Source organism: Malania oleifera, chromosome 12 (genome assembly GCF_029873635.1).
Source record: "Malania oleifera isolate guangnan ecotype guangnan chromosome 12, ASM2987363v1, whole genome shotgun sequence".
Taxonomy (NCBI): Eukaryota; Viridiplantae; Streptophyta; class Magnoliopsida; order Santalales; family Ximeniaceae; genus Malania; species Malania oleifera.
Window position 1 is genome coordinate 48,421,338 of NC_080428.1, and position 26,550 is coordinate 48,447,887.

At 35.3% G+C, this 26,550-nt stretch overlaps 1 protein-coding gene across 1 annotated transcript; it reads right to left on the reverse strand.

The window, feature by feature from the left end:
* Positions 1-19,718: 19,718 nt before the first annotated feature.
* Positions 19,719-22,774, reverse strand: LOC131144424 (pentatricopeptide repeat-containing protein DOT4, chloroplastic). Its single transcript, XM_058093064.1, has one exon. It carries the CDS (start codon positions 22,739-22,741, stop codon positions 20,108-20,110), a length of 2,634 nt encoding a protein of 877 aa, XP_057949047.1. The 5' UTR covers positions 22,742-22,774; the 3' UTR covers positions 19,719-20,107.
* Between the last annotated feature and the right edge of the window lie 3,776 nt (positions 22,775-26,550).

The following is a 26,550-nucleotide window of genomic DNA, read 5'->3' on the forward strand; positions in this document are numbered from 1 at the left end:
CATATTACGCTATTTAAAGCATACTCTTCATTATGGCTTACTTCTGCAACCTTCTACCACTTCATCTCTGGCTACTACACCGATGCTGAATGGGCAGGGTGTTTAGATGACAGAAAATCCACTGGAAGTTACTATGTCTTTTATAGAAACAACTTAGTTTCATGGAGTTCAAAGAAGCAATCTACTACAGCCAGATCAAGTACCGAGGCCAAGTATAAGACTCTTGCTCATGCTACTTGTGAGTTACTGTGGTTACAATCTCTCTTATCTGAATTGGGTATTTTCTTATCCACACCTCCAACTCTTTATTGTGACAATTTGGGAGCAACTTATCTGTCTATGAATCTTGTGATGCAATCTCGCACCAAACATGTCGATGTTGACATTCATTTTGTTCAAAATCAAATTCAAGCCAAAGCTCTTCAGGTTTCATTTCTTTCAAGCAAGGATTAACTAGCTGATATTTTCACTAAACTGTTATTTTCTTCCAGATTTGCCTCTCTCAGATCGCACCTCACTGTTCTTCCAGGCCTAGTTGGCTCGTCGGGGCGTATCAATAATACCCAACCATCAGCAGCTTAAGAATATTTTTATGTTTCAAAAGACTATTTTTTGTTCCTTTATTATTCTATTCTTATGTTAGTTTGTTGCATGAGAATATTTTTGGCTTGCTGCCTTGTATATATACAACTTGTGAGATGACTGTAGATGCATGGAAGCAATACAATGAAATTTCATTTTCTCTTCATCTTTGTTTTTCCTATACTCTCATTTTCTATCAAATCTTGATAAATCTAAAATCAAAGTCCTAATTCTGTATTCCTAAATGCTACACAAAAGTTTTTTTTATTTTTCTTTGAAATATTTTCACGACCATTCAAGAGTCTCCTTTCATATATGGATGTTTTGACACTCACACCTAACCATAATATAAGTCATGGGATCTAATCTCCTTGTCAGTAATCCTTATTAGGCTTTTTAATTAAGCATTTGTGACATTCATAACGTGCCATCCTTTGCATTCCCTTGACTTAATTATGTATCATTATTATTTTTATTTAATATGCATTATAAGAGGTCACTAGTATCCCCATTTAGAACACCTAAAAAAATAAGCACTTAGTATAAAAAGTGCTTAAATTAAATATTTGAATCAATAAATAGTATTTAATTTGCATTTAAATAAGTACTTATTTCAAAAAGATTATTATCCAAACTACTTTTTTTTTTTTTATAATAAAAATCAGTATATTTTCAAAAAGTATAACTTATTTGGAAAAAGTACTTATAGAAAGTAAGTGGATCTTAGACTACTTTTAGTAAGTGGTTCTAAATAAGGTTGTCAATAGCTTCATTTTTGTTGGCAATACTCAAAGATGTCATCTTTCTTGTTAGAAGACCATAGCACATATACCTCAAGCATATAAATACCTTGTTCCTTGCTCCACCTTTGGGACTCTCTCTCTCTCTCTCTCTCTCTCTCTCTCTCTCTCTCTCTCTCTCTCTCTCTCTCTCTCTCTCTCTCATCCTTTCGACTTTGGATTCTCTTTAATAACTAAAACTGTCACTTACTACGTTGCACTTGAGCTTCTTAAGGAACCTCAATTTTTACTCTTAGGCATTCTCACTCAAGCATGTAGTCTACATCCTATAAATTCTCTAACTTACATTTGGTAAACAAGAAATGAATGGAGAATGGAGTGCGATTCAAGTAACAATAAGAATGATCATTCACATTCAATTCATTGGTTGGAAATAGAGACAATATTAAAATAGAACGAATATTTCTATTCTCATTTTTATCCATAAGTTTGATATAAGTAATTACAATGATGGGATAGAATACCCCCCCCCCCTTTTTTTTTTCAAACATCTTGAAGCATATGAACTAAAAAATTTAGAAAAGGGTAAGGCTGAGGGCACATATTTCTCAAAGCAAAGAAAATAAAATAACAAAAATCACCAAATCTCCCTTCCACCCAAAAAAAGAATTTCATCAATTCATTGTAAGAAAAAAAGAAAGACACAAAACATATGAAAAACACGAAAAATAAAAAATAGAGAATAATGATATGGATTAATCAAAGAAAGACCTAACAAGAGAAGGTCAATACAATCTCAAATCTCTCTCTCTCTCTCTCTCTCTCTCTCTCTCTCTCTCTCAATGGCTATACTAAATGAACAGGAGATCAAAAGTTAAGTCACCTCCCTTAATTTTCATTATTGTCCATGTTGACTTAGCAGCCAAAAATTGATTTGGAGTACAATCATGGTTGGTCTCTATAGCTTTGTTTGACCATCAATACTAAATTTGAACTTTTTAGTGCAAATGACAATCAGGTGAGAAACACATAGTTGAATTACATCCCAATCCTTCAAATGCAAAAGATTTAATATGAGTTAGGGTGAGCAAGGAGAGTAAATCGAGGAGAATTAAGCATGTTTGAATAGAATGTCTATAATGCCCCAAACCCTCCAAGTGGGGTCCAGGGTGTTATGTGACCATTCATCCATCTTTGATACCATAGATACCATACATGCAACGGAAAATAATTAAACTACCTCAAATAAAATATCAGAGTTCTATGATGTACATCCAAAAAGTGTATCCATTCACCTCATATTACATAACCGGAAATTAAACATCACTTTACATACACTTATAAACATTTATAAGTGAGAGTTTTTGATGATAGGAGTGATTACACACCCATACATGTAACGCCCTTTTGCTCTGATACCGTCTGTAACCTTTACCCTTTTTAGTGTGGTTAGGCTACAACTGATACTTATCAGGACACTCACCTTATTCAGTAAGCCCTAGAGAAGAGAGTTTTAATTCATCATAAACATTCACACATTTTAATTCACACACACACACACACACATATGCGGGTACTCACACCCTCAATAAACAATACACAATTACTTCATTTCTGCATTTCACTTCCAATGATTCTCAGGGCATCCCTCCCCCTCATTCCCTGCACGTACTTCACTTCAGACATGGTACACTTTCACATTGGCCTATTCGTGATAAATTAGTAAAACGACCTTCTCGTGTCACTGCCAACGTTTTCCCCCTTTTATATAAATGACAATATAACGACCTCCTCAAATCCTGCCAAAGTTATATTGTGATTTATATCAAGGATAGTATAACTAACTCCTCATGTCTGCCAATGTTACACTGCAAAATACACGAACAATCACACAAAGCAAATCACCCAAACATATCAATTCATTTACCATAGTAATCACAACCGGTTTATTATGAAAATGTTAATCTCATGCCACACGGTTTATGTATTTAACCATATTTTATTAAACTACCTGTGAATAATAAATCATACTTTAATAATCCAAAATCATTAATTTCATCCGTTTAATTTATTCATAAAATCCGTTATAATCATCCAAAAATCAAATACTTTAATTCAATTGGTTCAAATTTGAAATAATAATTATTATAAAATCTCTAGACTCACAAACACCAATTTAATTAACTAATAATAATAATAATAATAATAATAATAATAATAATAATAATAATAATAATAATAATAATCCAAAATCCAATTTTTCATATGCCAGAATATTCAGAAAAGCATGTATATAATTCCTGTAATCTCATATTATAATTTAATCGATTAAATTATAAAACTTCCTTACATTAAATTATAAAAATTCCTGACATAATTTAATCTCCTTAACTTATCCCAGGAGAAGTGCTTACGACACCTTAATCATGAATCCACTCCAATTAAAATGTTAGTGGCCGAGATTGGAACCTAGAGATATTTTTCGTTCTTCAATCGACTGAGAATCAGGGAAGAAATTGGGGAGAGAAAAAGAGAGAGAGACGTGAGAGACGCTCCATAGAGAGCAAAATTGGAATTTGGGGGGGGGGGTTCTTAGGAATTCTGATGGATCCTTCAGTTACTTTAATATACATATATATATATAATTATAATATTATATTATATTAATATATTATATTATATTATATAATTAATAATTATTATTAATTTATTCATTAAATAATTTATTTACTTACTAGGTTACTACATTCTCCCCTCAAAAGAATTTTCTCCTCGAAATTCGCTAATCGACCATTTTATATAACTTTAAAATCACCTAATCATCCTCATACCATAATTTCAATATACTCCACAAATATGCATAAACACGTCACTTAGAATCAAATAAATCTATTGCTTGCCTCAAAACATAAACACATTACTTGTTGTTGTGCCACCAGCAATATCAGCATCAGATGGGATCAGTGTGTAAACACACGCTGGGCCGCCATGAGGCATCGAATTGTTCCTCTGATTTAGATCAGGGGCGAGTGCTTTGTTCAGTGGTCCACAACAAAATCGGGATATATGGCCGTACCTACCGTACCAATAGCACACAGGATCTCTACCCCGACATTCTCCCTAATACCTCTGATTACATCGAGCATAGTGAGGGCGTGATGAATCACTCTAGTGGTCTTGTTCATCCCTATTTGGCCTCTGGCCCACAATATCACTGTATCCCCTCCACGAACCCTATCTAGCATCTGTATGGAAGTTGGGAGGCATGCAACTCTTCCTCTGATTCGCTACCCCCTCACACTCTTGCATATTGGCCTCTACTACCATGGCCTTGTCCACTAGCTTAGAGAAACTTTGGGCCAAAAACACCACCATATGTGCGCGTATTCCATGCCTCAAACCTCTCTCAAACCTCTAAACCTTCTTCGACTCATATGAGACCATGTATAGAGTGAAGCGAGATAGCTCCGCAAACTTGGCCGCGTATTGCTGTATGGTCAAGGACCCCTAAATAAGATTTAGAAATTCCTCCGCCTTAACTTCCCGGGTGGCCGCGGGGAAATACCTGTCAAAGAAGATTTCCTTAAAACAGCTCCAAGTAATAACCACAGGTCCCGGCCTCTGTTCTTCTACCAGATTTACCGCTCTCCACCATTGCTTAGCCTCCCCCACCAGTTTAAAAGTAGTGTAATGCACTCTCTGCTCCTCGGTGCAATGCAAAACAATTAGAAGCTCTTCCATCTCCTAAACCCAATTCTCAGCCATGATCGGATCTGCTCTTTCTATAAATGTTGGCGGACTCATCCGGGTGAACTGCTCGATGGTGCAACCCCGATCAACTGGTGGTTGATCCTGTCCCCTAGAGTCCCTTCAAATCTCTTTCCTAACCTATCGTGCTATACCTTGCAACACCGCCGAGGTATCAACATCCTCCTCGTTGAAAGTTTCGACATGATTATCCCCTCCAACATTTACGCCCTTATCCCTAGGATTGATCCTGAAAACAGAGCAAAGAATAGTACCAGTACTACAAATAGGTAAACCATAGAATTCCCTACACACTTCTAGCCATTTGATTTTCACACTTCCCATCCTAAAGTTCGACCTCGTCGCTAAAAAACAAAGTCTTCGATGGTTTGCCATGATTATTTTGAGACCATTGCCTCAGGAAAACCACAAAGACCGTCAAAAGATCTCTGCCTCCAAGTTTCCAAACCAAAACCCGAGCTAACCTACCCATTTTTATCCTTATCCTAACTCAAACCTATGCTCCAGTATTAATCATCCTTAAAGTCTACAGAACTACTTGGCTTTGATACCACTTGTAACGCCCCCAAACCCACCAAGTGGGGCCCAAGGTGTTATGTGACCATTCATTCGTCTCTAATACCATAAATACCATATACACAGCAGAAAATAATTAAACTATCTCAAATAAAATACCATAGTTCTATGTTGTACATCCAAAAAGTGTATCCATTCACCTTATATTACATAATCGGAAATTAAACATAACTTTACATATTTTAGTTCCTACGACTACTTGTAGTTACAAACTAACCCTGTCCTAGAGCTTGCTAAGTTTGATCACCTGAAATGTTAATTTTTTCCTGGGGTGAGACACTTCTTAGTAGAGATGGAATAAATTATATCAGTGTGTAGTAGATGAGTTTTAGTGTATACAAAATATAGCCATTTTTAAATCAACATCAACTAAGAAAACACATGCAGATTGTACTCATACACACATAAACATTTATAAGTAAGAGTTTCCGAGGATAGGGGAGATTACATGCTCGTACATGTAACACCCTTTTGTTTTGATACCGTTTGTAACCTTTACCCTTTTTAGTGGGGTGAGGCTACAACTGATACTTATCAGAGCACTCATCTTACTCAGTAAGCCCTCAGGCAGAGAGTTTTAATTCTCTATAAACATTCATGCATTTTTATTCACACACACACACACACACACACACACATATACTCACTCACATTCATTATCAATATTATCCCTGAGGTCCACATACATACGTACCATACATCATATCAGAACACATCAATATTCACAACACATTCAATTCACATGCGGGTACTCATACCCTCAATAAACAATACACAATTACTTCAATTCTGCATTTCCTTTCTGGTGATTCTCAGGGCATCCCTCCCCATCGTTCCCTACATGTACTTCACTTCAGACATTGTACACTTTCACATAGACCTATTCGTGTTAAATCAGTAAAACGATCTCCCCATGGCATTGCCAACGTTTTGCTCCCTTTATATAAATGACAATATAACAACCTCCTCAAACCCTGCCAACGCTATATTGCGATTTATATCAAGGATAGTATAACAAACTCCTCATGTCTGCCAATGTTATATTGTGAAATACACGAATAATCACACAAAGCAAATCACCCAAACATATCAATTCATTTAACACAGTAATCACAACCAGTTTATTATGAAAATGTTAATCTCATGCCACACAGTTTATGTATTTAACCATATTTTATTAAATTACCTATGAATAATAAATCATACTTTAATAATCCAAAACCATTAATTTCATCCGTTTAATTTATTTATAAAATCCATTATAATCATCCAGAATTCAAATACTTTAATTCAATCGATTCAACTTTGAAATAATAATTATTATAAAATCTCAAAGCTCACAAACATCAATTTAATTAACTATTAAGAAAATAATAATAATAATAATAATAATAATAATCCAAAATCCAATTTCTATATTCTAGAATATTCAGAAAAACTTTTATATAATTCTTGTAATCTCATATTACAATTTAATCGATTAAATTATAAAAATTTCTAATATAATTTAATCTCCTTACCTTATCACAGGAGAAGTGTCTACAACACCCTAATCATGAATCCACTAGCTCCGATTAAAATGTTGGTGACCGAGATAGGAACCCAGTGATATTTTCTGTTCTTCAATCGGCTGAGAATTGGGGAATAAATTGAGGAGAGAGAGAGAGAGAGAGAGAGAGAGAGAGAGAGAGAGAGAGAGAGACGTGAGGGACGCTACAGAGAGAGAAAATTTGAAAGGGGGGTGGGGTCTTAGGAACTCTGAAGGATCCTTCAGTTACTTTAATATATATATATATATATATATAATTATGATATTATATTATATTAATATATTAATATATTATAATATATTATATTATTAAATTAATAATAATTATTAATTTATTCATTAAATAATTTATTTATTTATATATTTACCGGTTACTGCAATGTCCCCTTACTTTTAGAGAAGATGGACATTCTAAGAGAATGGACAATTCAAAAGGATGGGCATTATGGGTATTTTCAATTTTAAAAGCCAATTTAAAACATAAGAATATAGTCAAAATATTATAATGAACATTCTGTTTTATTCCATGCCCTTCCAACTCAAGCACCCATTCTATACCTTGCAAATCCTCTTAACAATATTTTGAGAAACATGGCCGCAACGACTACCTATTTATTTTTCAATTTGCTTTAAAATATATCTCAATTTTAGAAGTCACATCAATAAGTAGCATTCCAAATGTTTTGTGAATGAACTGATTACTTATTCTAATTTTCAGATTTCAATCAATTATAAACAAACCACAACAAGAATATGATTTTATCTAAGTATCAACCACAACCACACCTAAACGAAAACATGTTTATTTCAACATGTGTGTGTGTGCCAAGCCTAATCAAGAAAAATATTCTATTCACCAACCAATATTCAGCAAAGCCACAATAAATTCAGCAAAACATAAACATGCCAAAATCCCACAACCACAAGAACACATTTACGTGGTTCGGCCCAAAAATTGGCCTACATCCACAGTAGGAACTCACCTTTGGAGATGCTATATTAAATCGGTGGAAATAAATACAAGTACATAGATTTAACTCTCTTGGCTTACCGATCCCCTCTGGTAATCAGTTCAAGAACAACCCAAGAAAGCCCCTCTTCGCACCTTCGAAGAACCCTAGGCTTCTTCCTATCTTCCTCCCTGATTTCCCTAAAAGAAACCCTCCCAAGAAACCTAGATCTGTGTTTACCTTCCCCTTACCCACGCGTGAACCTCCACTGGAGGCTGGAGATCCCCTATGCCGAACCACCCTCGTCCTGCCATCTCCTTCTCTTGTGCGCCCCTCATTCTCCTGTGCAGCTAAAGGAACTCTGGCTGCAAGTGCTCTTTCGGTTAGAAAGGGAAGACGCCTCCTTCAGCGCTGCTTTTGTTCTGAAGCTACCTAGCTGAAAAACAAATCCCCCGCCCCATCTGTTTTTTTGTTTCTTTTTTTCATTTACAATTTATTACAAGTAAATTACATTAATGCCCCCCATAACAAAAGTGAAAAAACAGTAGCCATTGGATCTCTCTTAATATGTACGGCCTAGATTCTTTTTCCTCTTCAAGCTTGACACTCCAACAATTCTCCACCTTGGGAAGCTTGTGACTCTTGCACCTCCTTATCATCTCCCATGGCGGTTCCTACAAAACAAACACTAGCAACTTCTAAGGTTAACCAAGTTTGAACAATGTTCAAACTTGGATTTAGGTACTGCTTGAGTCATAATATTCGAAGGATTATCCTCTTTTGGAATTTTCCTTACTTCTATTTCACCACTAGAAATAATATCCCTCACAAAATGCAACCTAACATCTATATGTTTGGACCTATAATGATAAACATGATTCCTACCCAAATAAATTATAACGGTTCCACTATACATTATTAAGGTTTCAGTCATGGCAATATATTCAGCTTCCGTGGTAGACAAGGCTACCACTGACTATATGTGTGGTTTCAAACTAATAGCACCACCTAAAAAAGAAAAGACCATACCAAACAAATACTTCCTGGTATCTAGATTTCTAGCATAATCAGAATCTACATATCCTTTTAACCCTATTTCACAATGCATATCCCTTTTTCCAAAAATTAATCCTTGTTGTTTTATTCCAGACAAGTATTGAAAATTTTGTTTCAAAGCATGCCAATGTAGTTTTCCAAGGTTTGTTAATAAATCTACTCACTTGACTTCCCTTGACTTACAACATAAGATTGATCAGGTCTAGAACATACCATAGCATACATTACACTACCAACCATACTAGCATAAGGTATTCTATTCATAAACAGTGACTCATTTTCAATTTCAGGACACTTTTTTTCTAGACAATTTAACATGCTATGCAACAGGAACAGAAGTAGATTTAACATGACTCATTTCAAATCTTTTCAACACCTTTGAAATATAAGACTTTTGAGACAAGTAGAGAAGCTTTTTATTCCTTTCCCTAGTTATTTCCATACCAAGTATTTTTTTAATAGGTCCTGAATCTTTCATTTCAAATTTAGATTTAAGCATGCACCTAACTTGATTTAACATATCTAAGTTTCCACAAGCAACCAACATGTCATCAACATATAATAGCAAATATATATGACATTTATCACATGATTTATAATAAACACAGCCATCATAAGTGCTTCTACAGAAATCATTTTGAATCATGTAAGAATCAAATCGTTTATACCATTATCTAGGTGATTGTTTCGGCCCATATAAAGATTTCTTTAATAAACATACATGATTTTTATTCATTTCTGTATCAAAGCCCTTAAGAGGTTGTATATAAACTTTTTCTTCTAAAGCACCAAACAAGAAAGCAGTTTTAACATCAAGTTGTTCCAAATGCAAGTCATGTATAACAACAAAAGATAATCGAATTCTAATTGAACTATGCCTCACAACAGGGAAAATATTTCATTATAATCTACCCCTTCCCTTTGTGTAAATCCCTTAGCCACTAACCTAGCTTTATACCTAGGTGGTTCAACTCTAGGGATTCCCTCTTTCCTCTTAAAGATCCACTTGGATCCTATGAGTTTTTGTTTTTCCGGTCTAGGTACCATCACCCATGTCTTATTCTTGTTTAGAAACTCCATTTCTTCTTGCATTGCAAGAATCTATTTTTCAGCCTCTTTACTATCCATTGCCTCTCTAAAAGTCCTAGGCTCCACCTCAATTTTTGTTTCAGCAACAGAAAGAGTAAAATTTGTCATATCAGTTTCCCCATACCTTTGAGGAGGTCTTATGACCCTCCTCTCCCTATTTCGTGCTAGAAGGTAGGTTTTACTTAATTCAGAGGTTTCTGTTTCTGAGTTTTGCTCCTCAAAATCTATAGCACCTGTTTCTAAATGGCTATTAGAAGTAGAGGGTTGCTCCACCTCAAGCTATAGGTCACTAGTATCAGAGTGCCGAACAATTTCATCTAAATTTTCTAGTTTTCCCCCCATGTCAGTTTCATTAAAAACAACATCCCTTCTAATAATACATTTTTGTTTTCTAGGTTTTGCAACCTAGAGCATATAGCCTTTAACCCCCTCTAGGTATCCCACAAAAATGCATTTAATAGCCCTAGACTCTAATTTATCAGTTCTAATGTGGGCATAGACTATGCACCCAAAAACTATTAAACCCTGATAATTAGCAGGCTTACCTGACCAGATTTCTTGAGGGGTTTTAAACTTTAGTGCTAAGGAAGGACACCTATTAATAGGGTATACAATCGTGGTCACAGCCTCTGCCCGAAAGGTCTTGGGTAGACCAGAAGTGGCTAACATGCATCTTACCCTTTCCAAAATAGTCCTATTCGTCCTTTCAGCTAATCTATTCTGCTGGGGAGTATCCCTAACAGTCCTATGTTTAGCAATGCCCTCAGTTTTACAAAATTCAGAAAATTCATTTGACAAGTATTATAATCCATTGTACGTTCTCAGTGTTTTAACTTTTCTGTCAACTTGAGTTTCAACTCAGGTTTTCCATTCTTTAAACTTTTCAAAAGTATCACTTTTATGTTTTAGAATATAAACTCATACTTTCCTAAAAAAGTCATCAATAATTGACAGAAAATATCTAGAACCATCATGAGAACTAACCATAGCAGGCCCCCACAAGTCTGAATGTGTGTAATCAAGAGTCTGTTTTGTGGTGTGAGTGGACTTCTTAAAGCTAACCCTATTAGACTTACCCAAGACACACTCCTCACAGAATGACAATTCCTCAAGTTTCCTATCCCCAAGCAGCCCCTGTTTCTCTAGCTCCTTTAGGCCCTGCTGGCTAACATGTCCTAGCCCCTTATGCCACAAGGAAAGTTGATTTTCTACCCTATGATTGATAGGTGAAGCCTCACCAATCACTATCTTTACTACCAACTTCAAAAAAATTAAATAAAAAATAGATTAAATAGTATAGAATACTTATGGTTCAATTACCTAATCAAAGTTCTAAAAACAAACTGAACTGAAGGTTTCGATCATATGTTTTGTGAATAGAAACCAATCTAAGCTCATCGGCTTAGTGATAGTCCAGCTAATCAACAATTCAGTTTGGTTACCTGATCTGAAATGATTCTCACAACATCATAATTTATAATATATATATATATATATATATATATATATATATATTTTACTTGAGTTTTGATTTAATATATGCAATCAAACTTTATTTATATAAATCAATCACCCATAAATATTTATACATACTATTATCACACTTTAGGATATATGATATATTGTTATATAATAATATATTTTATATAATATTAATAATATATTTTGTAAATATACATATATGAGTTGGATTCGAATAACCATCTATTTATAAACATTAAAGGTTGAAAGCAAATCAAAAACCAAAAATTGCAAAAAGATTAATTGAAATCAAATCAAACAAATCAATTAATCAAAATTTTGATTCAATTTCGGTTGAATTTTTTAACCAATTTGATTTTTAAATATTTTTTAGCAGCCCTAAATTAGTATTCCTTCACCATCCTTCGTGTGGCATTATTAACCCTTTTGCTGTCCAATATAAGTAGATGATGGGTAATACAATCATTAGAATTCGTGGCAATGCTACAAGAAGCATGTGAGGCCCATGTCTGAAGGCAAACCTCAAAGCTAGATAGCTAGAATGTGCCCAAGGCACTCAAATATAGCAGATGCACAAGATAAGCCACAACTTGAATGTATAATCCATAATCCTCTAATTTTGCTTTTCACTGTGTGTTACTTGTAAAACTAGTTTTAAAGATCTTTAGATGCCCAAATGGAAAGAATGGAAAGAATTGCGGATACTCACAAAAAATACAAGAGTATTGTTGGAGTGTCAAGCATGAATTCTGGCCGTCCATTTGATTAGAGATCCAACGGCTGTTGTTTTTTTTTTTTTTTTCTATCTGAGGGGCATTGATGTAATTTGCTCTTGAAGTAGTAGCAGGGTCGGGGGGATTTTAACTGGGCTACTTCAGAATAGATTTAGGGGAGAGACTTCTTTCATTTCAGAACCGAGAGGAGAGCCTTCACTTGCGAGAGGGACCTGCAACCCGAGAGAGCCATCACCAGCCGAGAGAGAGCTTTTAGCCACAGCGCAAGAGAGAGGAATACGGCAGGAGGAGGGTTTGGCGTTGGGGATCTTGAGCTACCAGCGGAGGTTCACGCATGGGTAAGGGGAAGGTAAACACATATCTAGGTTTTGGGAGGGTTTCTTTTAGGGAAATCAGGGAGGAAGATAGGAAGAAGCCTAGGGTTCTTCGCAGGTGCAAAGAGAGGTTTTCTTGGGTCGTTCTTGAGCTGATTTTCAGAAGAGATTGGTAAGCCATAGAGGTAAATCTGTGTTCATATATTTATTTCCACCGTCTTTAATAAACGTCTCCAAAGGTGAGTTCTTGCTGTGGATGTAGGCCAATTTTGGGGCCGAACCACGTAAATGCATTCTTGTGGTTTTGTGATTTTGCATGTTTATGTTTTGCTAAAATTATTGTGGCTTTGCTGAATGTTAATTGGTGAATAAATATTTTCTTGATCAGGCTTGGAAAACATGCACATGTTAAAATAAGCAGATTTTAGTTTAGGTGTGGTTGTGATTGCTGCAGAAATAAAATCATATTTGTATTATGGTTTATGAACACTACCAAGAAGATTTTTGGTTGATTAAAATTTGTAAACTAGAATAAGCAATCAGGTTGTTCACACAACAAGTGGTATCAGAGCCTGGCTATGTGATGGGGATCGCTAAGTTTGAGATAGAAAAATTTATCGGAAAAAATGACTTTGGTTTAAGGAGGATTAAGATGCGTGCCATCTTGGTACAACAGGGGCTTGAGGAGGCACTTCTTTGGAGAAAAAAAAGGGGCTTCCACTTCGCAAGAGGGGAAACCAAGTTTACCCTCCACCAACAAAGTGAAGCCCGAAATCCTCCAAAAGGCACTTAGTGCTATTATCTTGTCCCTAGGAGACAAAGTGCTTAGGGAAGTTACCAATGAGGATACGTTGGTCAAAACTAGAAAGTTTGTACATGACAAAATCCCTAGCTAACAGACTCCATAAGAAGACTAGACTATATACCTTTAGAATGACCCCTGGAATATCTATTGATGAACATTTAGATGACTTTAATAAAATTCTTTTGGATCTTTCTAATATTGATATTAGTATAGATGAAGAAGACCAGACAATTCTTTATTGAGTTCTCTTGATTCCATATATGAAAATCTTAAAAAAACTATGATGTATGGTAGAGATAGGCTAACTTTAGAAGATGTGCAAGCAGTTTTGCACTCTAGGGAATTGCACACTAAGTTTGAGTTTAAATCAGGGTTAGGGGAAGGGTTAAATGTGAGAGGTAGGTCTGAAAAGAGGGACAAGAAAGGAAAAGTCAAGAGGTCTAGATCGAAATCTAAAAGCAAAGCACTAAAGTGTTTTTCCTGTCACAAGGAAGGTCATTTTAAGAGGGACTGCCCTGAAAGTAAAAAGGTTGCCAATGCCACCACCTCTGAATCAAAGGGTAAGGCAGTTGTAGTTTTAGATGTGTATAATAGTGCATAAGTGTTGAACATCTCTGAGAAAGATTCGGAAAAAGAATGGATATTAGATTCAAAATGTTCCTTCCACATGTGTCCATTGAAAAACTGGTTTGAGTCCTTTACATGCTTAGAAGGAGGTCATGTTGTCCTAGGAAACAATAAGTCATGTCAAATACAGGGCATTGGACAGTGAGGCTTCTAATGCATGATGGGATTGAAAGAGTGCTAAGATATGTGAGGTACATACCTGAGTTGAAGAGAAACTTGATTTCTCTTGGTAGCTTAGATAAGACAGGGTACATGTTTAAGTCTAAAGGAGGTAGCCTGAGAGTATGTAGAGGTTCACTGGTAGTGATGAAAGGGGTGCTAAAGAATGGGTTGTACACCTTGGTAGGAAAGACAGTGATTGGTGAGGCTTCACCTATCAATTATAAGGTAGAAAATCAGGTTTCCTGGTGGCATAAGAGGCTAGGACATGTTAGCCAGCAAAGCCTAAAGGAGTTAGAGAAACAGTGGCTGCTTGGGGATAAGAAACTTGAGGAATTGTCATTCTATGAGGAGTGTGTCTTGGGTAAGTCTACTAGGGTTAGCTTTAAGAAGTCCTCTCACACCACAAAACAAACTCTTGATTACATACATTCAGACTTGTGGGGTCCTGCTATGGTTAGTTCTCATGGTGACTCTAGGTATTTTCTGTTAATTATAGATGACTTTTTTAGGAAAATATGGGTTTATATTCTAAAACATAAAAGTGGTACTTTTGAAAAGTTTAAAGAATGGAAACCTTAGTTAAAACTCAAGTTGACAGAAAAGTTAAAACACTGAGAATAGACCATGGATTATAATACTTTTCAAATGAATTTTCTGAATTTTGTAAAGATGAGGGCATTGCTAGACATAGGATTGTTAGGGATACTCCCAAATAGAATGGATTAACTGAAAGGATGAATAAGACTATTTTGGAAAGGGTAAGATGCATGTTAGACACTTTAGGTCTACCCAAGACCTTTTGGGCAGAGGCTGTGACCACGGTTGTATACCTTATTAATAGGTGTCCTTCCTTAGCACTAAATTTTAAAACCCCTCAAGAAATCTGGTCGGGTAAGCTTGTTAATTATCAGGGTTTAAAAGTTTTTGGGTGCATAGCCTATGCCCACATTAGAACTGATAAATTAGAGCCTAGGGCTATTAAATGCATTTTTGTGAGATACCTAGAGGGGGTTAAAGGCTATAAGCTTAGGGTTGCAGAACCTGGAAAACAAAAATATATTATTAGTAGGGATGTAGTTTTTAATGAAACTGACATGGGGGGAAAACTAGAAAATTTAGATGAAATTGTTAGGCACTCTAATACTAGTGACCTGTGGCTTGAGGTAGAGCAACCCTCCACTTCAAATAGCCATTTAGAAATAGATGCTGTAGATTTTGAGGAGCAAAACTCAGAAACAGAAACCTCTGAATTAAGTAAAACCTACTTTCTAGCACGAGATAGGGAGAGGAGGGTCATAAGACCTCCTCAAAGGTATGGGGAAGCTAATATGACAGCTTTTACTCTTTCTGTTGCTGAAACAAAAATTGAGATGGAGCCTAGGACTTTTAGAGAGGCAATGGATAGTAAAGAGGCTAAAAATGGATTCTTGCAATGTAATAAGAAATGGAGTCTCTAAACAAGAATAAGACATGGGTGATGGTATCTAGACCGGAAAAACAAAAACTCATAAGATCCAAGTGGATCTTTAAGAGCAAAGAGGGAATCCCTGGAGTTGAACCACTTAGGTATAAAGTTAGGTTAGTGGATAAGAGATTTACACAAAGGGAAGGGGTAGATTATAATGAAATATTTTCCCCTGTTGTGAGGCATAGTTCAATTATAATTCAATTATCTTTTGTTGTTATACATGACTTGCATTCGGATTAACTTGATGTTAAAATTGCTTTCTTGTATGATACTTTAGAAGAAACAGTTTATATGCAACCTCCCTAGGGTTTTGATACAGAAATGAATAAAAATCATGTATGTTTATTAAATAAATCTTTATATGGGCCGAAACAATCACCTAGACAATAGTATAAACGATTTGATTCTTACATGATTCAAAATGATTCTGTAGAAGTAATTATGATGGCTCTGTTTATTATAAATCATGTGATAAATGTCATATATATTTGTTATTATATGTTGATGACATGTTGGTTGCTTGTGGAGACTTGGATATGTTAAATTAAGTTAAGTGCATGCTTAAATCTGAATTTGAAATGAAAGACTTAGGACTTGTTAAAAGAATATTGGGTATGGAAATAACTAGAGAAAGGAATAAAAAGCTTCTCTACTTGTCTCAAAAGTCTTATATTTCAAAGGTGTTGAAAAGATTTGGAATGAGTCATGTTAAATCTACTTGTGTTCCTATTTCACAACACGTTAAATTGTCTAGAAAAAATTGTCCTAAAACTGAAAATGAGTCATTGTTTATGAATAGAATACCTTATGCTAGTATGGTTGGTAGTGTAATTTATGCTATGGTATGTTCTAGACCTAATCAATCTTATGTTGTAAGTTAAGTGAGTAGATTTATGAGCAAACCTGGAAAACCACATTGGCATGCTTTGAAACAAATTTTTTAATACTTGTCTGGAACAAAACAACAAGGATTAATATTTGGAAAAAGGGATATGCATTGTGATATAGGGTTAAAAGGATATGTAGATTCTGACTATGCTTGAAATCTAGATACCAGGAAGTCTTTGTCTTGTATGATTTTTTCTTTTTTAGGTAGTGCTATTAGCTGAAAATCACACATGCAGTGGGTGGTAGCATTGTCTACCACGGAGGCTGAATATATTGCCATGACTGAAGCCTTTAAGGAGGCTATATGGATAAAAGGACCGTGTCTAGAGTTAGGAATGTATAGTGGAACTATTATAATTTAATGTACAATCAGAACACTATTTATTTTGTTAGGAATCTTGTTTATCATAATAGGTCCAAGCATATAGATGTTAGACTGTATTTTGTGAGGGATATTATTTCTAGTGGTGAAATAGAAGTAAGGAAAATTCCAACAGAGGATAATCCTTCGAATATTATGACTAAAGCAGTACCTAAATCCAAGTTTGAACATTATTCAAACTTGGTTAACCTTGGAAGTTGCTAGTGTTTGTTTTGCAGGAACCGCCATAGGAGATGCTAAGGAGGTGCAAGGGTCACAAGCTTGCCAAGGTGGAGAATTGTTGGAGTGTCAAGCATGAATCCAGGCCATCCATTTGATTAGGGATCCAACGACTGCTGTTTTTTTTTTTTTTCTATCTAGGGGCATTGATGTAATTTGCTCTTGAATTAGTTGTAAATTGGAAACAGAAGGGTTGGGGGGGGGGGGGATTTTAATTGGGCTGCTTCAGAATAGATTCAAGGGAGAGACTTCTTTTATTTCAGAACCGAGAGGTGAGCCTTCGCTTGCGGGAGAGGCTTGCAACTCGAGAGAGCTGTCACCAACCGAGAGAGAGCTTTCAGCTGCAGCGCAAGAGAGAGGGATACGGCAAGAGGAGGGTTTGGCGTTGGGGATCTCAAGCTACCAGCAGAGGTTCATGCACGGGTAAGGGGAAGGTAAACACAGATCTAGGTTTTGGGAGGGTTTCTTTCAGGGAAATCAAGGAGGAAGATAGGAAGAAGCCTATGGTTCTTTGTAGGTGCGAAAAGGGGCTTTCTTGGATCGTTCTTGAACTAATTTTCAGAGGAGATCGGTAAGCCATAGAGGTAACTCTGTGTACATATATTTATTTTTATTGTATTTAATAAAGTGTCTCCCAAGGTGAGTTCATGCTGTGGATGCAGGCCAATTTTTGGGCCAAACCACGTAAATGCGTTCTTGTGGTTTTGTGATTTTGCATGTTTATGTTTTGTTCAATTATTGTGGCTTTACTGAATGTTAATTGGTGAACAAATATTTTCTTGATCAGGCTTGACACATGCACATGTTGAAATAAGCAGATTTTAGTTTAGGTGTGGTCGTGATTGCTGCAGAAATAAAATCAGATTTGTATTGTGGTTTATGAACACTACTAAGAAGATTTATAATTGATTAAAATCTGTAAATTAGAATAAGCAATCAAGTTATTCACACAATAAGTATGAAAGTCACAAACACTAAAATTGTAATTTAAAAATGCATTTTCCTATACCTCATTGAATGAAATGTGCATCCATGTTTAAGAGTGGGAAAATTTATAACTGCTCTCAAGCATGTTACGCTTAGGGATGCTTAAGAAAAAATCTAATTGAAAAATTTGCAAATTATTTTGGGTTCAATTTCAGTTTGAAATTTTATAATTTCTAATTACCAGTTTGATTTTGGGTTGGCCCATTCAATAATCACAATTTAACTAGATTGAACCAATATATAATAAATATATACAAAAAATTCATATTATATATAATATTATATAATATTTAAATCACTTAATTTAAAAAAATTATATTGTACTAACACTCATGCTTAAATTTTAATTTTTTAAATTTACGTCTTGACTATTATAAAAGAAAAAATATTAATTGTAGTTACTTCAAAATTTTAAATTATACTTAATCGATCAATTTGGTCTACGGCTAGATATTTGTTTAAAAATCAGTTTCTAACAATTCGAAACTTTAGTTCAATTAACGGTTTGGAGATTAATCGAACCATGCTCTCCCCTAATTACACCTGAAATATGATATTCACCTTAACTCATAGGGCCTCAGCAATCATACAGTGCAATCAGGTGCATAGAGAGAGAGAGAGAGAGAGAGAGAGAGAGAGAGACCTACATTACATTTTTACAAAATACGAACACAATTCCTATCATTAGGTAGACCATCACGGATTAAAAACTCTCACCCTATCTTTGGATGCTTGGTCCGACCTTGGATTTGGATTTGCCAAAATGAAATGCACAAATTTTATAAAGTTCTATCTAAAGTTAAAAATTGAGAACTGAAATCCATTTCAAATTCTAAATTAAATATTATGAACTTTTCCATGGCTTTTGAGTAGGGTTGCGATGAGAGTAACTGATATCTATAATAATTGACTGATCATTTATAGGGGTGACAAAATAAGATAATGGATTATTTCAGGTCATGAATGATGGGACTTAAATAAGTTAGATTCAAATTGATCCGTTTATAAATGGATGAATAATTATGAAACGAAACCCACCCAATTGAAAAATGGGTACATATTAAGTACTCATTAAGAAATACATAATATATTTATTTTAAATCTTTTTTTTTTTTAATTTTTTTTACCAAATATGAGTTTTTTTTTTAATCAAAAAGACACTCATTTACTCTTCTCATTAATATCTTAACATTTGTGAGCTAATAACACCTATTTATTATTTAATTTATCTTTCTCTTTGATATTTTTTTTTCTCAAAAAAAAAAAGTTATTTAAAATTCTAAAAATAACACCTACTATCTATTTATCATTTTTCCTCCTAAATATTTCAAAAAAAGCAGTTGAATAAATTGTATTTTATCTCTACTTATTAAATATATATATATTTATATGGTACATCATACATGCATCAAATATTATAATTTATACATATATATATATATATATATATATAATTTAATATTTTTCAATAAGAAACTAAATATAGGTGATCTGGCCAATACTAACCCAACTAACCCATTTATTAGTTTGGTTAGGCTTGGATTGAGCCATATATAAATGGATTACTCCTTAGACCCAAACCATTAATCAAGTGGGTAACGAGTCACAGTTGGGTCGTGTGACCCGCTTTGCCACCTCCGATCATTTTCTAATGTGCGGGGTTTGAGACAGTAACTGTGAATGAACATTAAACGTCCTTCACAACTCCTACTCCCCTTTGGTTCACCACTCACCAGTAACCTCTGCATGAACAATACCCTTCCTTGAAATGATGGAAGCGATTAGAATCTCGCAAGACAATCTCCCTCCCAACATTCAGCGACATGAACAAGGCCATCTCATGACAATCACCACACACTCTTAAATTCTTGGTGACCCGAATGGTCTTGCCAGGTGGTAAGCTCAATATTCCAAAAGCCATGGCTAGCTTCTCACTGTGCCCACAAAGTGCCACTTCCTTTTCCCTCTCGTCTGCATTGATCAAAGCAAACTGTGTCTTTGGCATGTAACCTTTCTTCCTCATCTCAGTTCTCAACCTCTTCAATAAAGACACTATTCTTTTGGCTTCTGGTTGTGAACTATCTCCCGCAACGAAAATGTGAACTTTGCCCCGGATCTCTATCCAGCTACAGCCTGGATTTTTTTTCAATCCATGACGACCAATCTTCTCCCTCAATTTTTTCACTTTTTCCCATTTTTCTGCCTCGGCATAGATATTTGCTAGAAGCACATAATACCCTGTGTTCTCTGGCTCAAGCTTAAAAACATGTTCTGCAACTTTCTCTGCTAGTTTCACGTCATGGTGGATCCTACATCCACAGAGCAAAGCACCCCAAATTGTAGCATCTGGCTCAAGAGGCATCGTTTCAATGAATCTATATGCTTTCGACAAATGCCCAGTGCGTGCTAGAAGATCCACCATACAAGCATAGTGCTCCAAATTTGGCTGGATATTGAAGTCATTTTTCATGATGTTAAAAAATGTCCATCCTTCTTGGAGTAATCCTGAATGACTACAAGCATACAGTATAGAGGTGAAGGAAACTTCATCGGGGTCGATACCTGCATTTCTCATATCACTGAACGTAACAATAGATTCACCACCGAAACCATGCATGCCATATCCAGCTATCATCACCGTCCAAGAAACAAGATCCTTCACAGGAATCATGTCAAAAAGTACACGTGCTAGAACGAGTGCCCCACACTTCACATACATGTCAACAAGTGCATTGGCAACATACCTATCTGAAAAGTACCCATTTCTGAGAATGTGCCCATGGATCTCTTGGCCCCTCCCCAGAGCAGCTAGGCTGGCACAAGCTGGGAGGATACAGGCCATTGTTATACTGTCAGCCTTGGACTCTTTCTGCATTTCAATGAACAAACAGAGTGCTTCACTGGGAAGACTGTTCTTTGAGTAACCGCCAATCATTGTATTCCATGAGACAATATCCCTCACAGACATATGAGAAAATATTGAGTACGCATCTTCCACGCTTCCACATTTTGCATACATGTCCATTAGAGCATTAGAGACAGACAAGCTGGAGTGCATGTTGTGCTCTATGATGTAATTGTGTATTTCCTTGCCACTCTCCAATGAGCCATTACAAGCACAAGCATGAAGAATGCTTGTGATGGAAAAAACATCAGGCCTAAGACCTTCACTTGCCATTTCTCGGAATAATTCAATCGCCAAATCAAATAAACCTTCTCGAGCACATCCTGCTATCATTGAAGTCCATGATACAATGCTTCTTTCTTCCATCCTCTCAAAAACTCGAACTGCGCCATTCAAGTCACCACTTTTTGAATACATGTCCAGTAAAGTATTATGGAGGGTGACTTCCCCTCCACGGAAGACTTTTATTCCATAAGCATGGACTTCCTTACCCAATGAAATAGTACCAACATTTGCACAGGCTACAAGAACACTAACCATCGTAGCCAAATCTATTTCAACCCCTGAAAATAGCATCTCTATGAAAATATTGAGTCCCTTCTCAGCAAGGCCATTTGCCACGTACCCACTGATCATTGAATTCCAGGATATAACATCCCTGTTAATCATTTCATCAAACAACTTACGTGCACTGTTAACCCTTCCACACTTGAAGTAGAAGGCAATTAAGGAATTTACTGCCGTATTATAAGAACTGAATCCCGATTTCAACATATGGCTGTGAGCCTCTTCACCTTCTACTACACTTCCTACGGCTGCAAAACACTTGAAAACACAAGAAAACGCATAAGAATTCACTTCAATCCCCAACTCTCGCATCCGCTTGTATAAGTTTATACTTTCCTTGATATTGCCCATTTTTGTATACCCATTCATCAAATGATTCCATAGAAAAACCTTTTCATTCGCTATCTTATTGAAAATCCGTCTCCCTTCAACCAAATCACCACAAGTCGCATACATAAACACAAGTTTTGAGCCCAAAACGCCGTCAACTTCGATACCTTTACTCCTAATCATCCAATGAACCTTCTTACCATCTTCTAGTGAGTTTAGATCCGCACAGAGCTGTAAGAGAGAACAGTAAGTCCTGAGCTCAAGCTCTGAATTCTGAGACTTGCTGAGCAAATCTACGGCACTTTTCAGATTACCCAACTCGCAAAATTTTCGAATTTTAGCGTTCGTACTAGACATATCAAGATCGATGGTTTCATTGAGCAAGCCGGAGGCCTCAATTGTGGCACAAGATTCGTGTAAATTCGAAGATAACGCAAGTGTTCTTGAAAATGGCCTAATGAAGACGGACCCAATTTGAAATCTAGTAGAATTTTTTCTCTGATTTTGGTGGGGTGGAGGGAAAACCGACATGTTCGGTGCGGCTTTGACCGCCGGAAACATCGTTGCGTCACTTCAAAAGAATGGCCGGGAAAGAATTCCGTTGCTGGCACAGTTCCGCGACTTTAAATAGTTACTAGCATTAAATAAATATATAATAATCTTTTTAGTTAAAGTAAAAAAGCCATATTAAGTATTATAATATCATTAAAATAAACATATAATAATCTTTTTGTGTAATATATTAGGTAAAGTAAAAAAAACCATATTAAGTATTATAATGTCATTAAAATAAACTTATAATAATCTTATTGTAGTATTATTATTGATTTATTATATGTTATTTTATACGAACTAATATTATTATGATATCATAATATTTCATAGTATATATGACATGTAATAAAATGTATGATATTATAATATTATATTTATAAAATATATGTTCATATTGGTATTATAGTAATTAATAACAAAATAACATGATAACACAAAAAGCAAGAAAATATAATTTGCAAGACATAATAAAGTAGGATGATAAAGATATTAATTTCATTGAAATTAACTATCATATAATTACGTATAATACTATTATAATATAATGTTAATTTATGATATTATTTTTTCATATTACCTTACAAAAGTTTTTATACATTATAAATCTTATATTTTACAAATTAGATTTGTTGTTTTTCGTCACAGATATGCAGCGGAAGCACACAATCAAACATAAATGAATTGACAACTACCAATGCAATCACTCGATATTGAAATATACTCAAGAAGCAAATGCTCAATAATGAGAAGAATGAAAACACAATTAAAAGACATAAGATTTATGTGGTTCGACAATTTATCTATGTCCACATAATCAACAACTTTGTTTTCACTATGAACAATGTCAAAGCTTACAATAGGGTTATGAATAATTGATTATATGCAAACCCTAAACGTACAGGAACCTTAGATCTTATCTAAACAATCCGTATAGTAATCTCTACAGGAAATCCCTCCGATTAGCCCAATCTACTGGCCCCCGATTTGAAAATACATAACTTGCACCGACTGAAACCGTCGATGGTTTGGAGTAGAAAGAAACATGTAACACTCCAGAAAATTAACATGCATGGAAGTGTAAAAAAAATATTATTAATTAATTAATTAAATTTATTAAATAATAATAATTATTAATTAAATAATGTAATATATTAATATATTAATTAAATAATATAATATAATAATATTATTATTATCATATGTATATATATTAGTTAACCTCAAGGATCAAAAGATCCTTCAGGAAACAATTTGGAAAGGAAAAAACTCTCATCTCTCTCTATCTCTCTCACGCTCCCTCTCTCCTCCATCCCTCCTTCTCTCTCTCCTCGATTTCCTCGACCCAACGAACCGGTCGGAAAACAAAAAATACCACTAGGTTCCATTCTCCGCCACCGACATTTTAACCGAAGTGGATTTGTCGTAGGAGCGACGTAGGCACCACTCCTGGGGTAAGGTAACCTCTCTCTCTCTCTCTCTCTCTCTCTCTCTGTCTTAAATTTCTCCTTAAATCTTTAGTCAAATCGATGACGGACATCACCACGGGGTCCTAACTTCGATCATTGTCATTTTAGTCAGAACAGATTTTTAATTTTGGGTTTCCTAGGTACCACTCCAAGGCTAAGTTGAGGATAGTGAAATTATATTCGTTAATTATTTTTAAAATTTAATTAGCTATTGAGATTGTGTGGGCTTAGGAAATATTAAAATAATTATTATTCTAAGAATTGAATTGAATTTTAGGGTTTTGAGTTTTGTACGCCGCGGGCGTGAGATTAGGTATTTTAGCAAGCCTCTCAGTAAGTTAGGTAAGAAGAATAAATTATAACACTTATTTTTGAAAATTACTAGTTGAATAAATATGTGAAAATGAAAATATGATATGCTCACGATGATTAGTATATTATGAATATCTGGTGAAAAATTGTATGACATGAGGAAATATGAAATGTTTGCTTAATACAAGGAATGTGATTGATATGAGCTTATGATATGATTATATTGAAATATTTTATACAAAATTGATGAAATGTGAAACATAAACACATTTTTACTAGGAAATGATGATATATGTTATACAGATATATTTTTACAGTGATATGATAAAAATATGAGATACAAATGTGTTTTCATTGAAAGAATGATATATGTGATTGAAAGATATGTTGGTACATAAATGTTTAATTGTGAAATGTTGAAATACGTGAAATAAGATATATACTATGATGAGAATGAAATGTATACAGAAAATGATGAGAATATTACTGATGTGATGAAATGTACCAACATACTGAAATGTGAATACTGCAGTGTGAATACTGAATTGTGAATATTGAAATGTAAATATGAAAATGTGAAAATAAGAGCCCTGATGGACAAGAGTATTTCTGAAAGCACGGTACTGTTGCTAGTGGGATGATAAGTGCAACCACACAGTCTCGTAGTGAGTGTGGCGTGGTAGTCGATTGAGCCAGTGAGAAGGGTAATTTTGCCACCTGGCGTCCAGACCAGGCATGGGCAAGTCAACCGTACTACAGATAGGTAGTGATTCCTTATTTTGATCTAACCAGGTAGGCCAACCGTGATTTAGATCTAACCTTCGGACCGCACAATCCTGACCATGGGGGGAAGCATGGCATGGAGAATGTCCTCAGGGCAGCCATGAGTTACGGACATCACATGTATTGGTTACTGAGGACACACATGAGGTAGATTGTGAAATTATATGAGAAATGGAAGAGTGTGAGTTTAATAACATAAATAACTAGGGCGAAGTAAAATTCTCCGCCTGAGGGCTTACTGAGTAAGGTGAGTACACTGATAAGTATCAGTTGTTGCCGCACTCAAACTATTCGGGCAAGGTTAGAAATGATATCAGAACAGAGGGGAACTACATGTATGGGCGTGTAATCTCCCCTATCATCAGGAACCTTCGCTGATAAATATGGGCTGCATGTGCATGAATTTGTGAAATGGAATAAAACTTATAAAAGATTGTATTTTATATCTATATGATTATGAATACGAATTTGAATATTTTCTCAGACGATATTGTCATTGAAATGAGTATATTATGATATAACGAAACTCATACTACCACACACTATAAATAATTTATTCTGTCTTACTAAGATGTGTCTCACCCAAATATCTAATATTTCAGGAAACCGTGACAGAGCAGGTGATAGAGCTTCGTGATAGAGGAGAGCTAGTACCCTGACAAATAAGGTGAGTGTTTTGTTTAGGGATATATGATTCCTAGTGTATATTGTGGGTTTTTGGGAATGCGTATGGTTGTATAGAACTCTGGGTATTTTTATTTTTGATGGTTTGTAAATATTGACTTCTACTGTTAGGAATGTGTGTATGATTACCCTGTACCCCACTTTGGGTCGAGTTATGTTTAAATGGTATTGAAATTTTTGATGTGGCCGATGTTTGATTAATATTTATTATTTACTAGAGATAAAAAAATGGTATGAAAATTGGGGCATCACAAAACACCTCTGTATTCTGGCTAAAACAGTTGACGGTTAGAGCCCAAATCATCGACGGTTATCCCCCCTGCCTGCAGGCTCCTCTCATTCTTTTGCTCCTCGCTTCACGTAGCTTTCCAGCTTGGTGCATGAGCTTCAGCTCAAAATATGAGTCATATCCCCAACAATCTCCACCTTGGCGAATATTCACCACCTAGGAAATCTGAAAGCATAACCGTTGCTCTAGTCGGGATAGTAGATTTGGGCCTGTCTCCCTTCTAGCACTTGGAGACGTTGATCAATTCCAGGCAATTCTTGAACTTGACCATTGTGACTGGC

Bases quoted from the DNA above. Each gene is read 5' to 3' on its own strand.
- LOC131144424 (XM_058093064.1), bottom strand. From the start codon at position 22,741: ATGTTTCCGGCGGTCAAAGCCGCACCGAACATGTCGGTTTTCCCTCCA.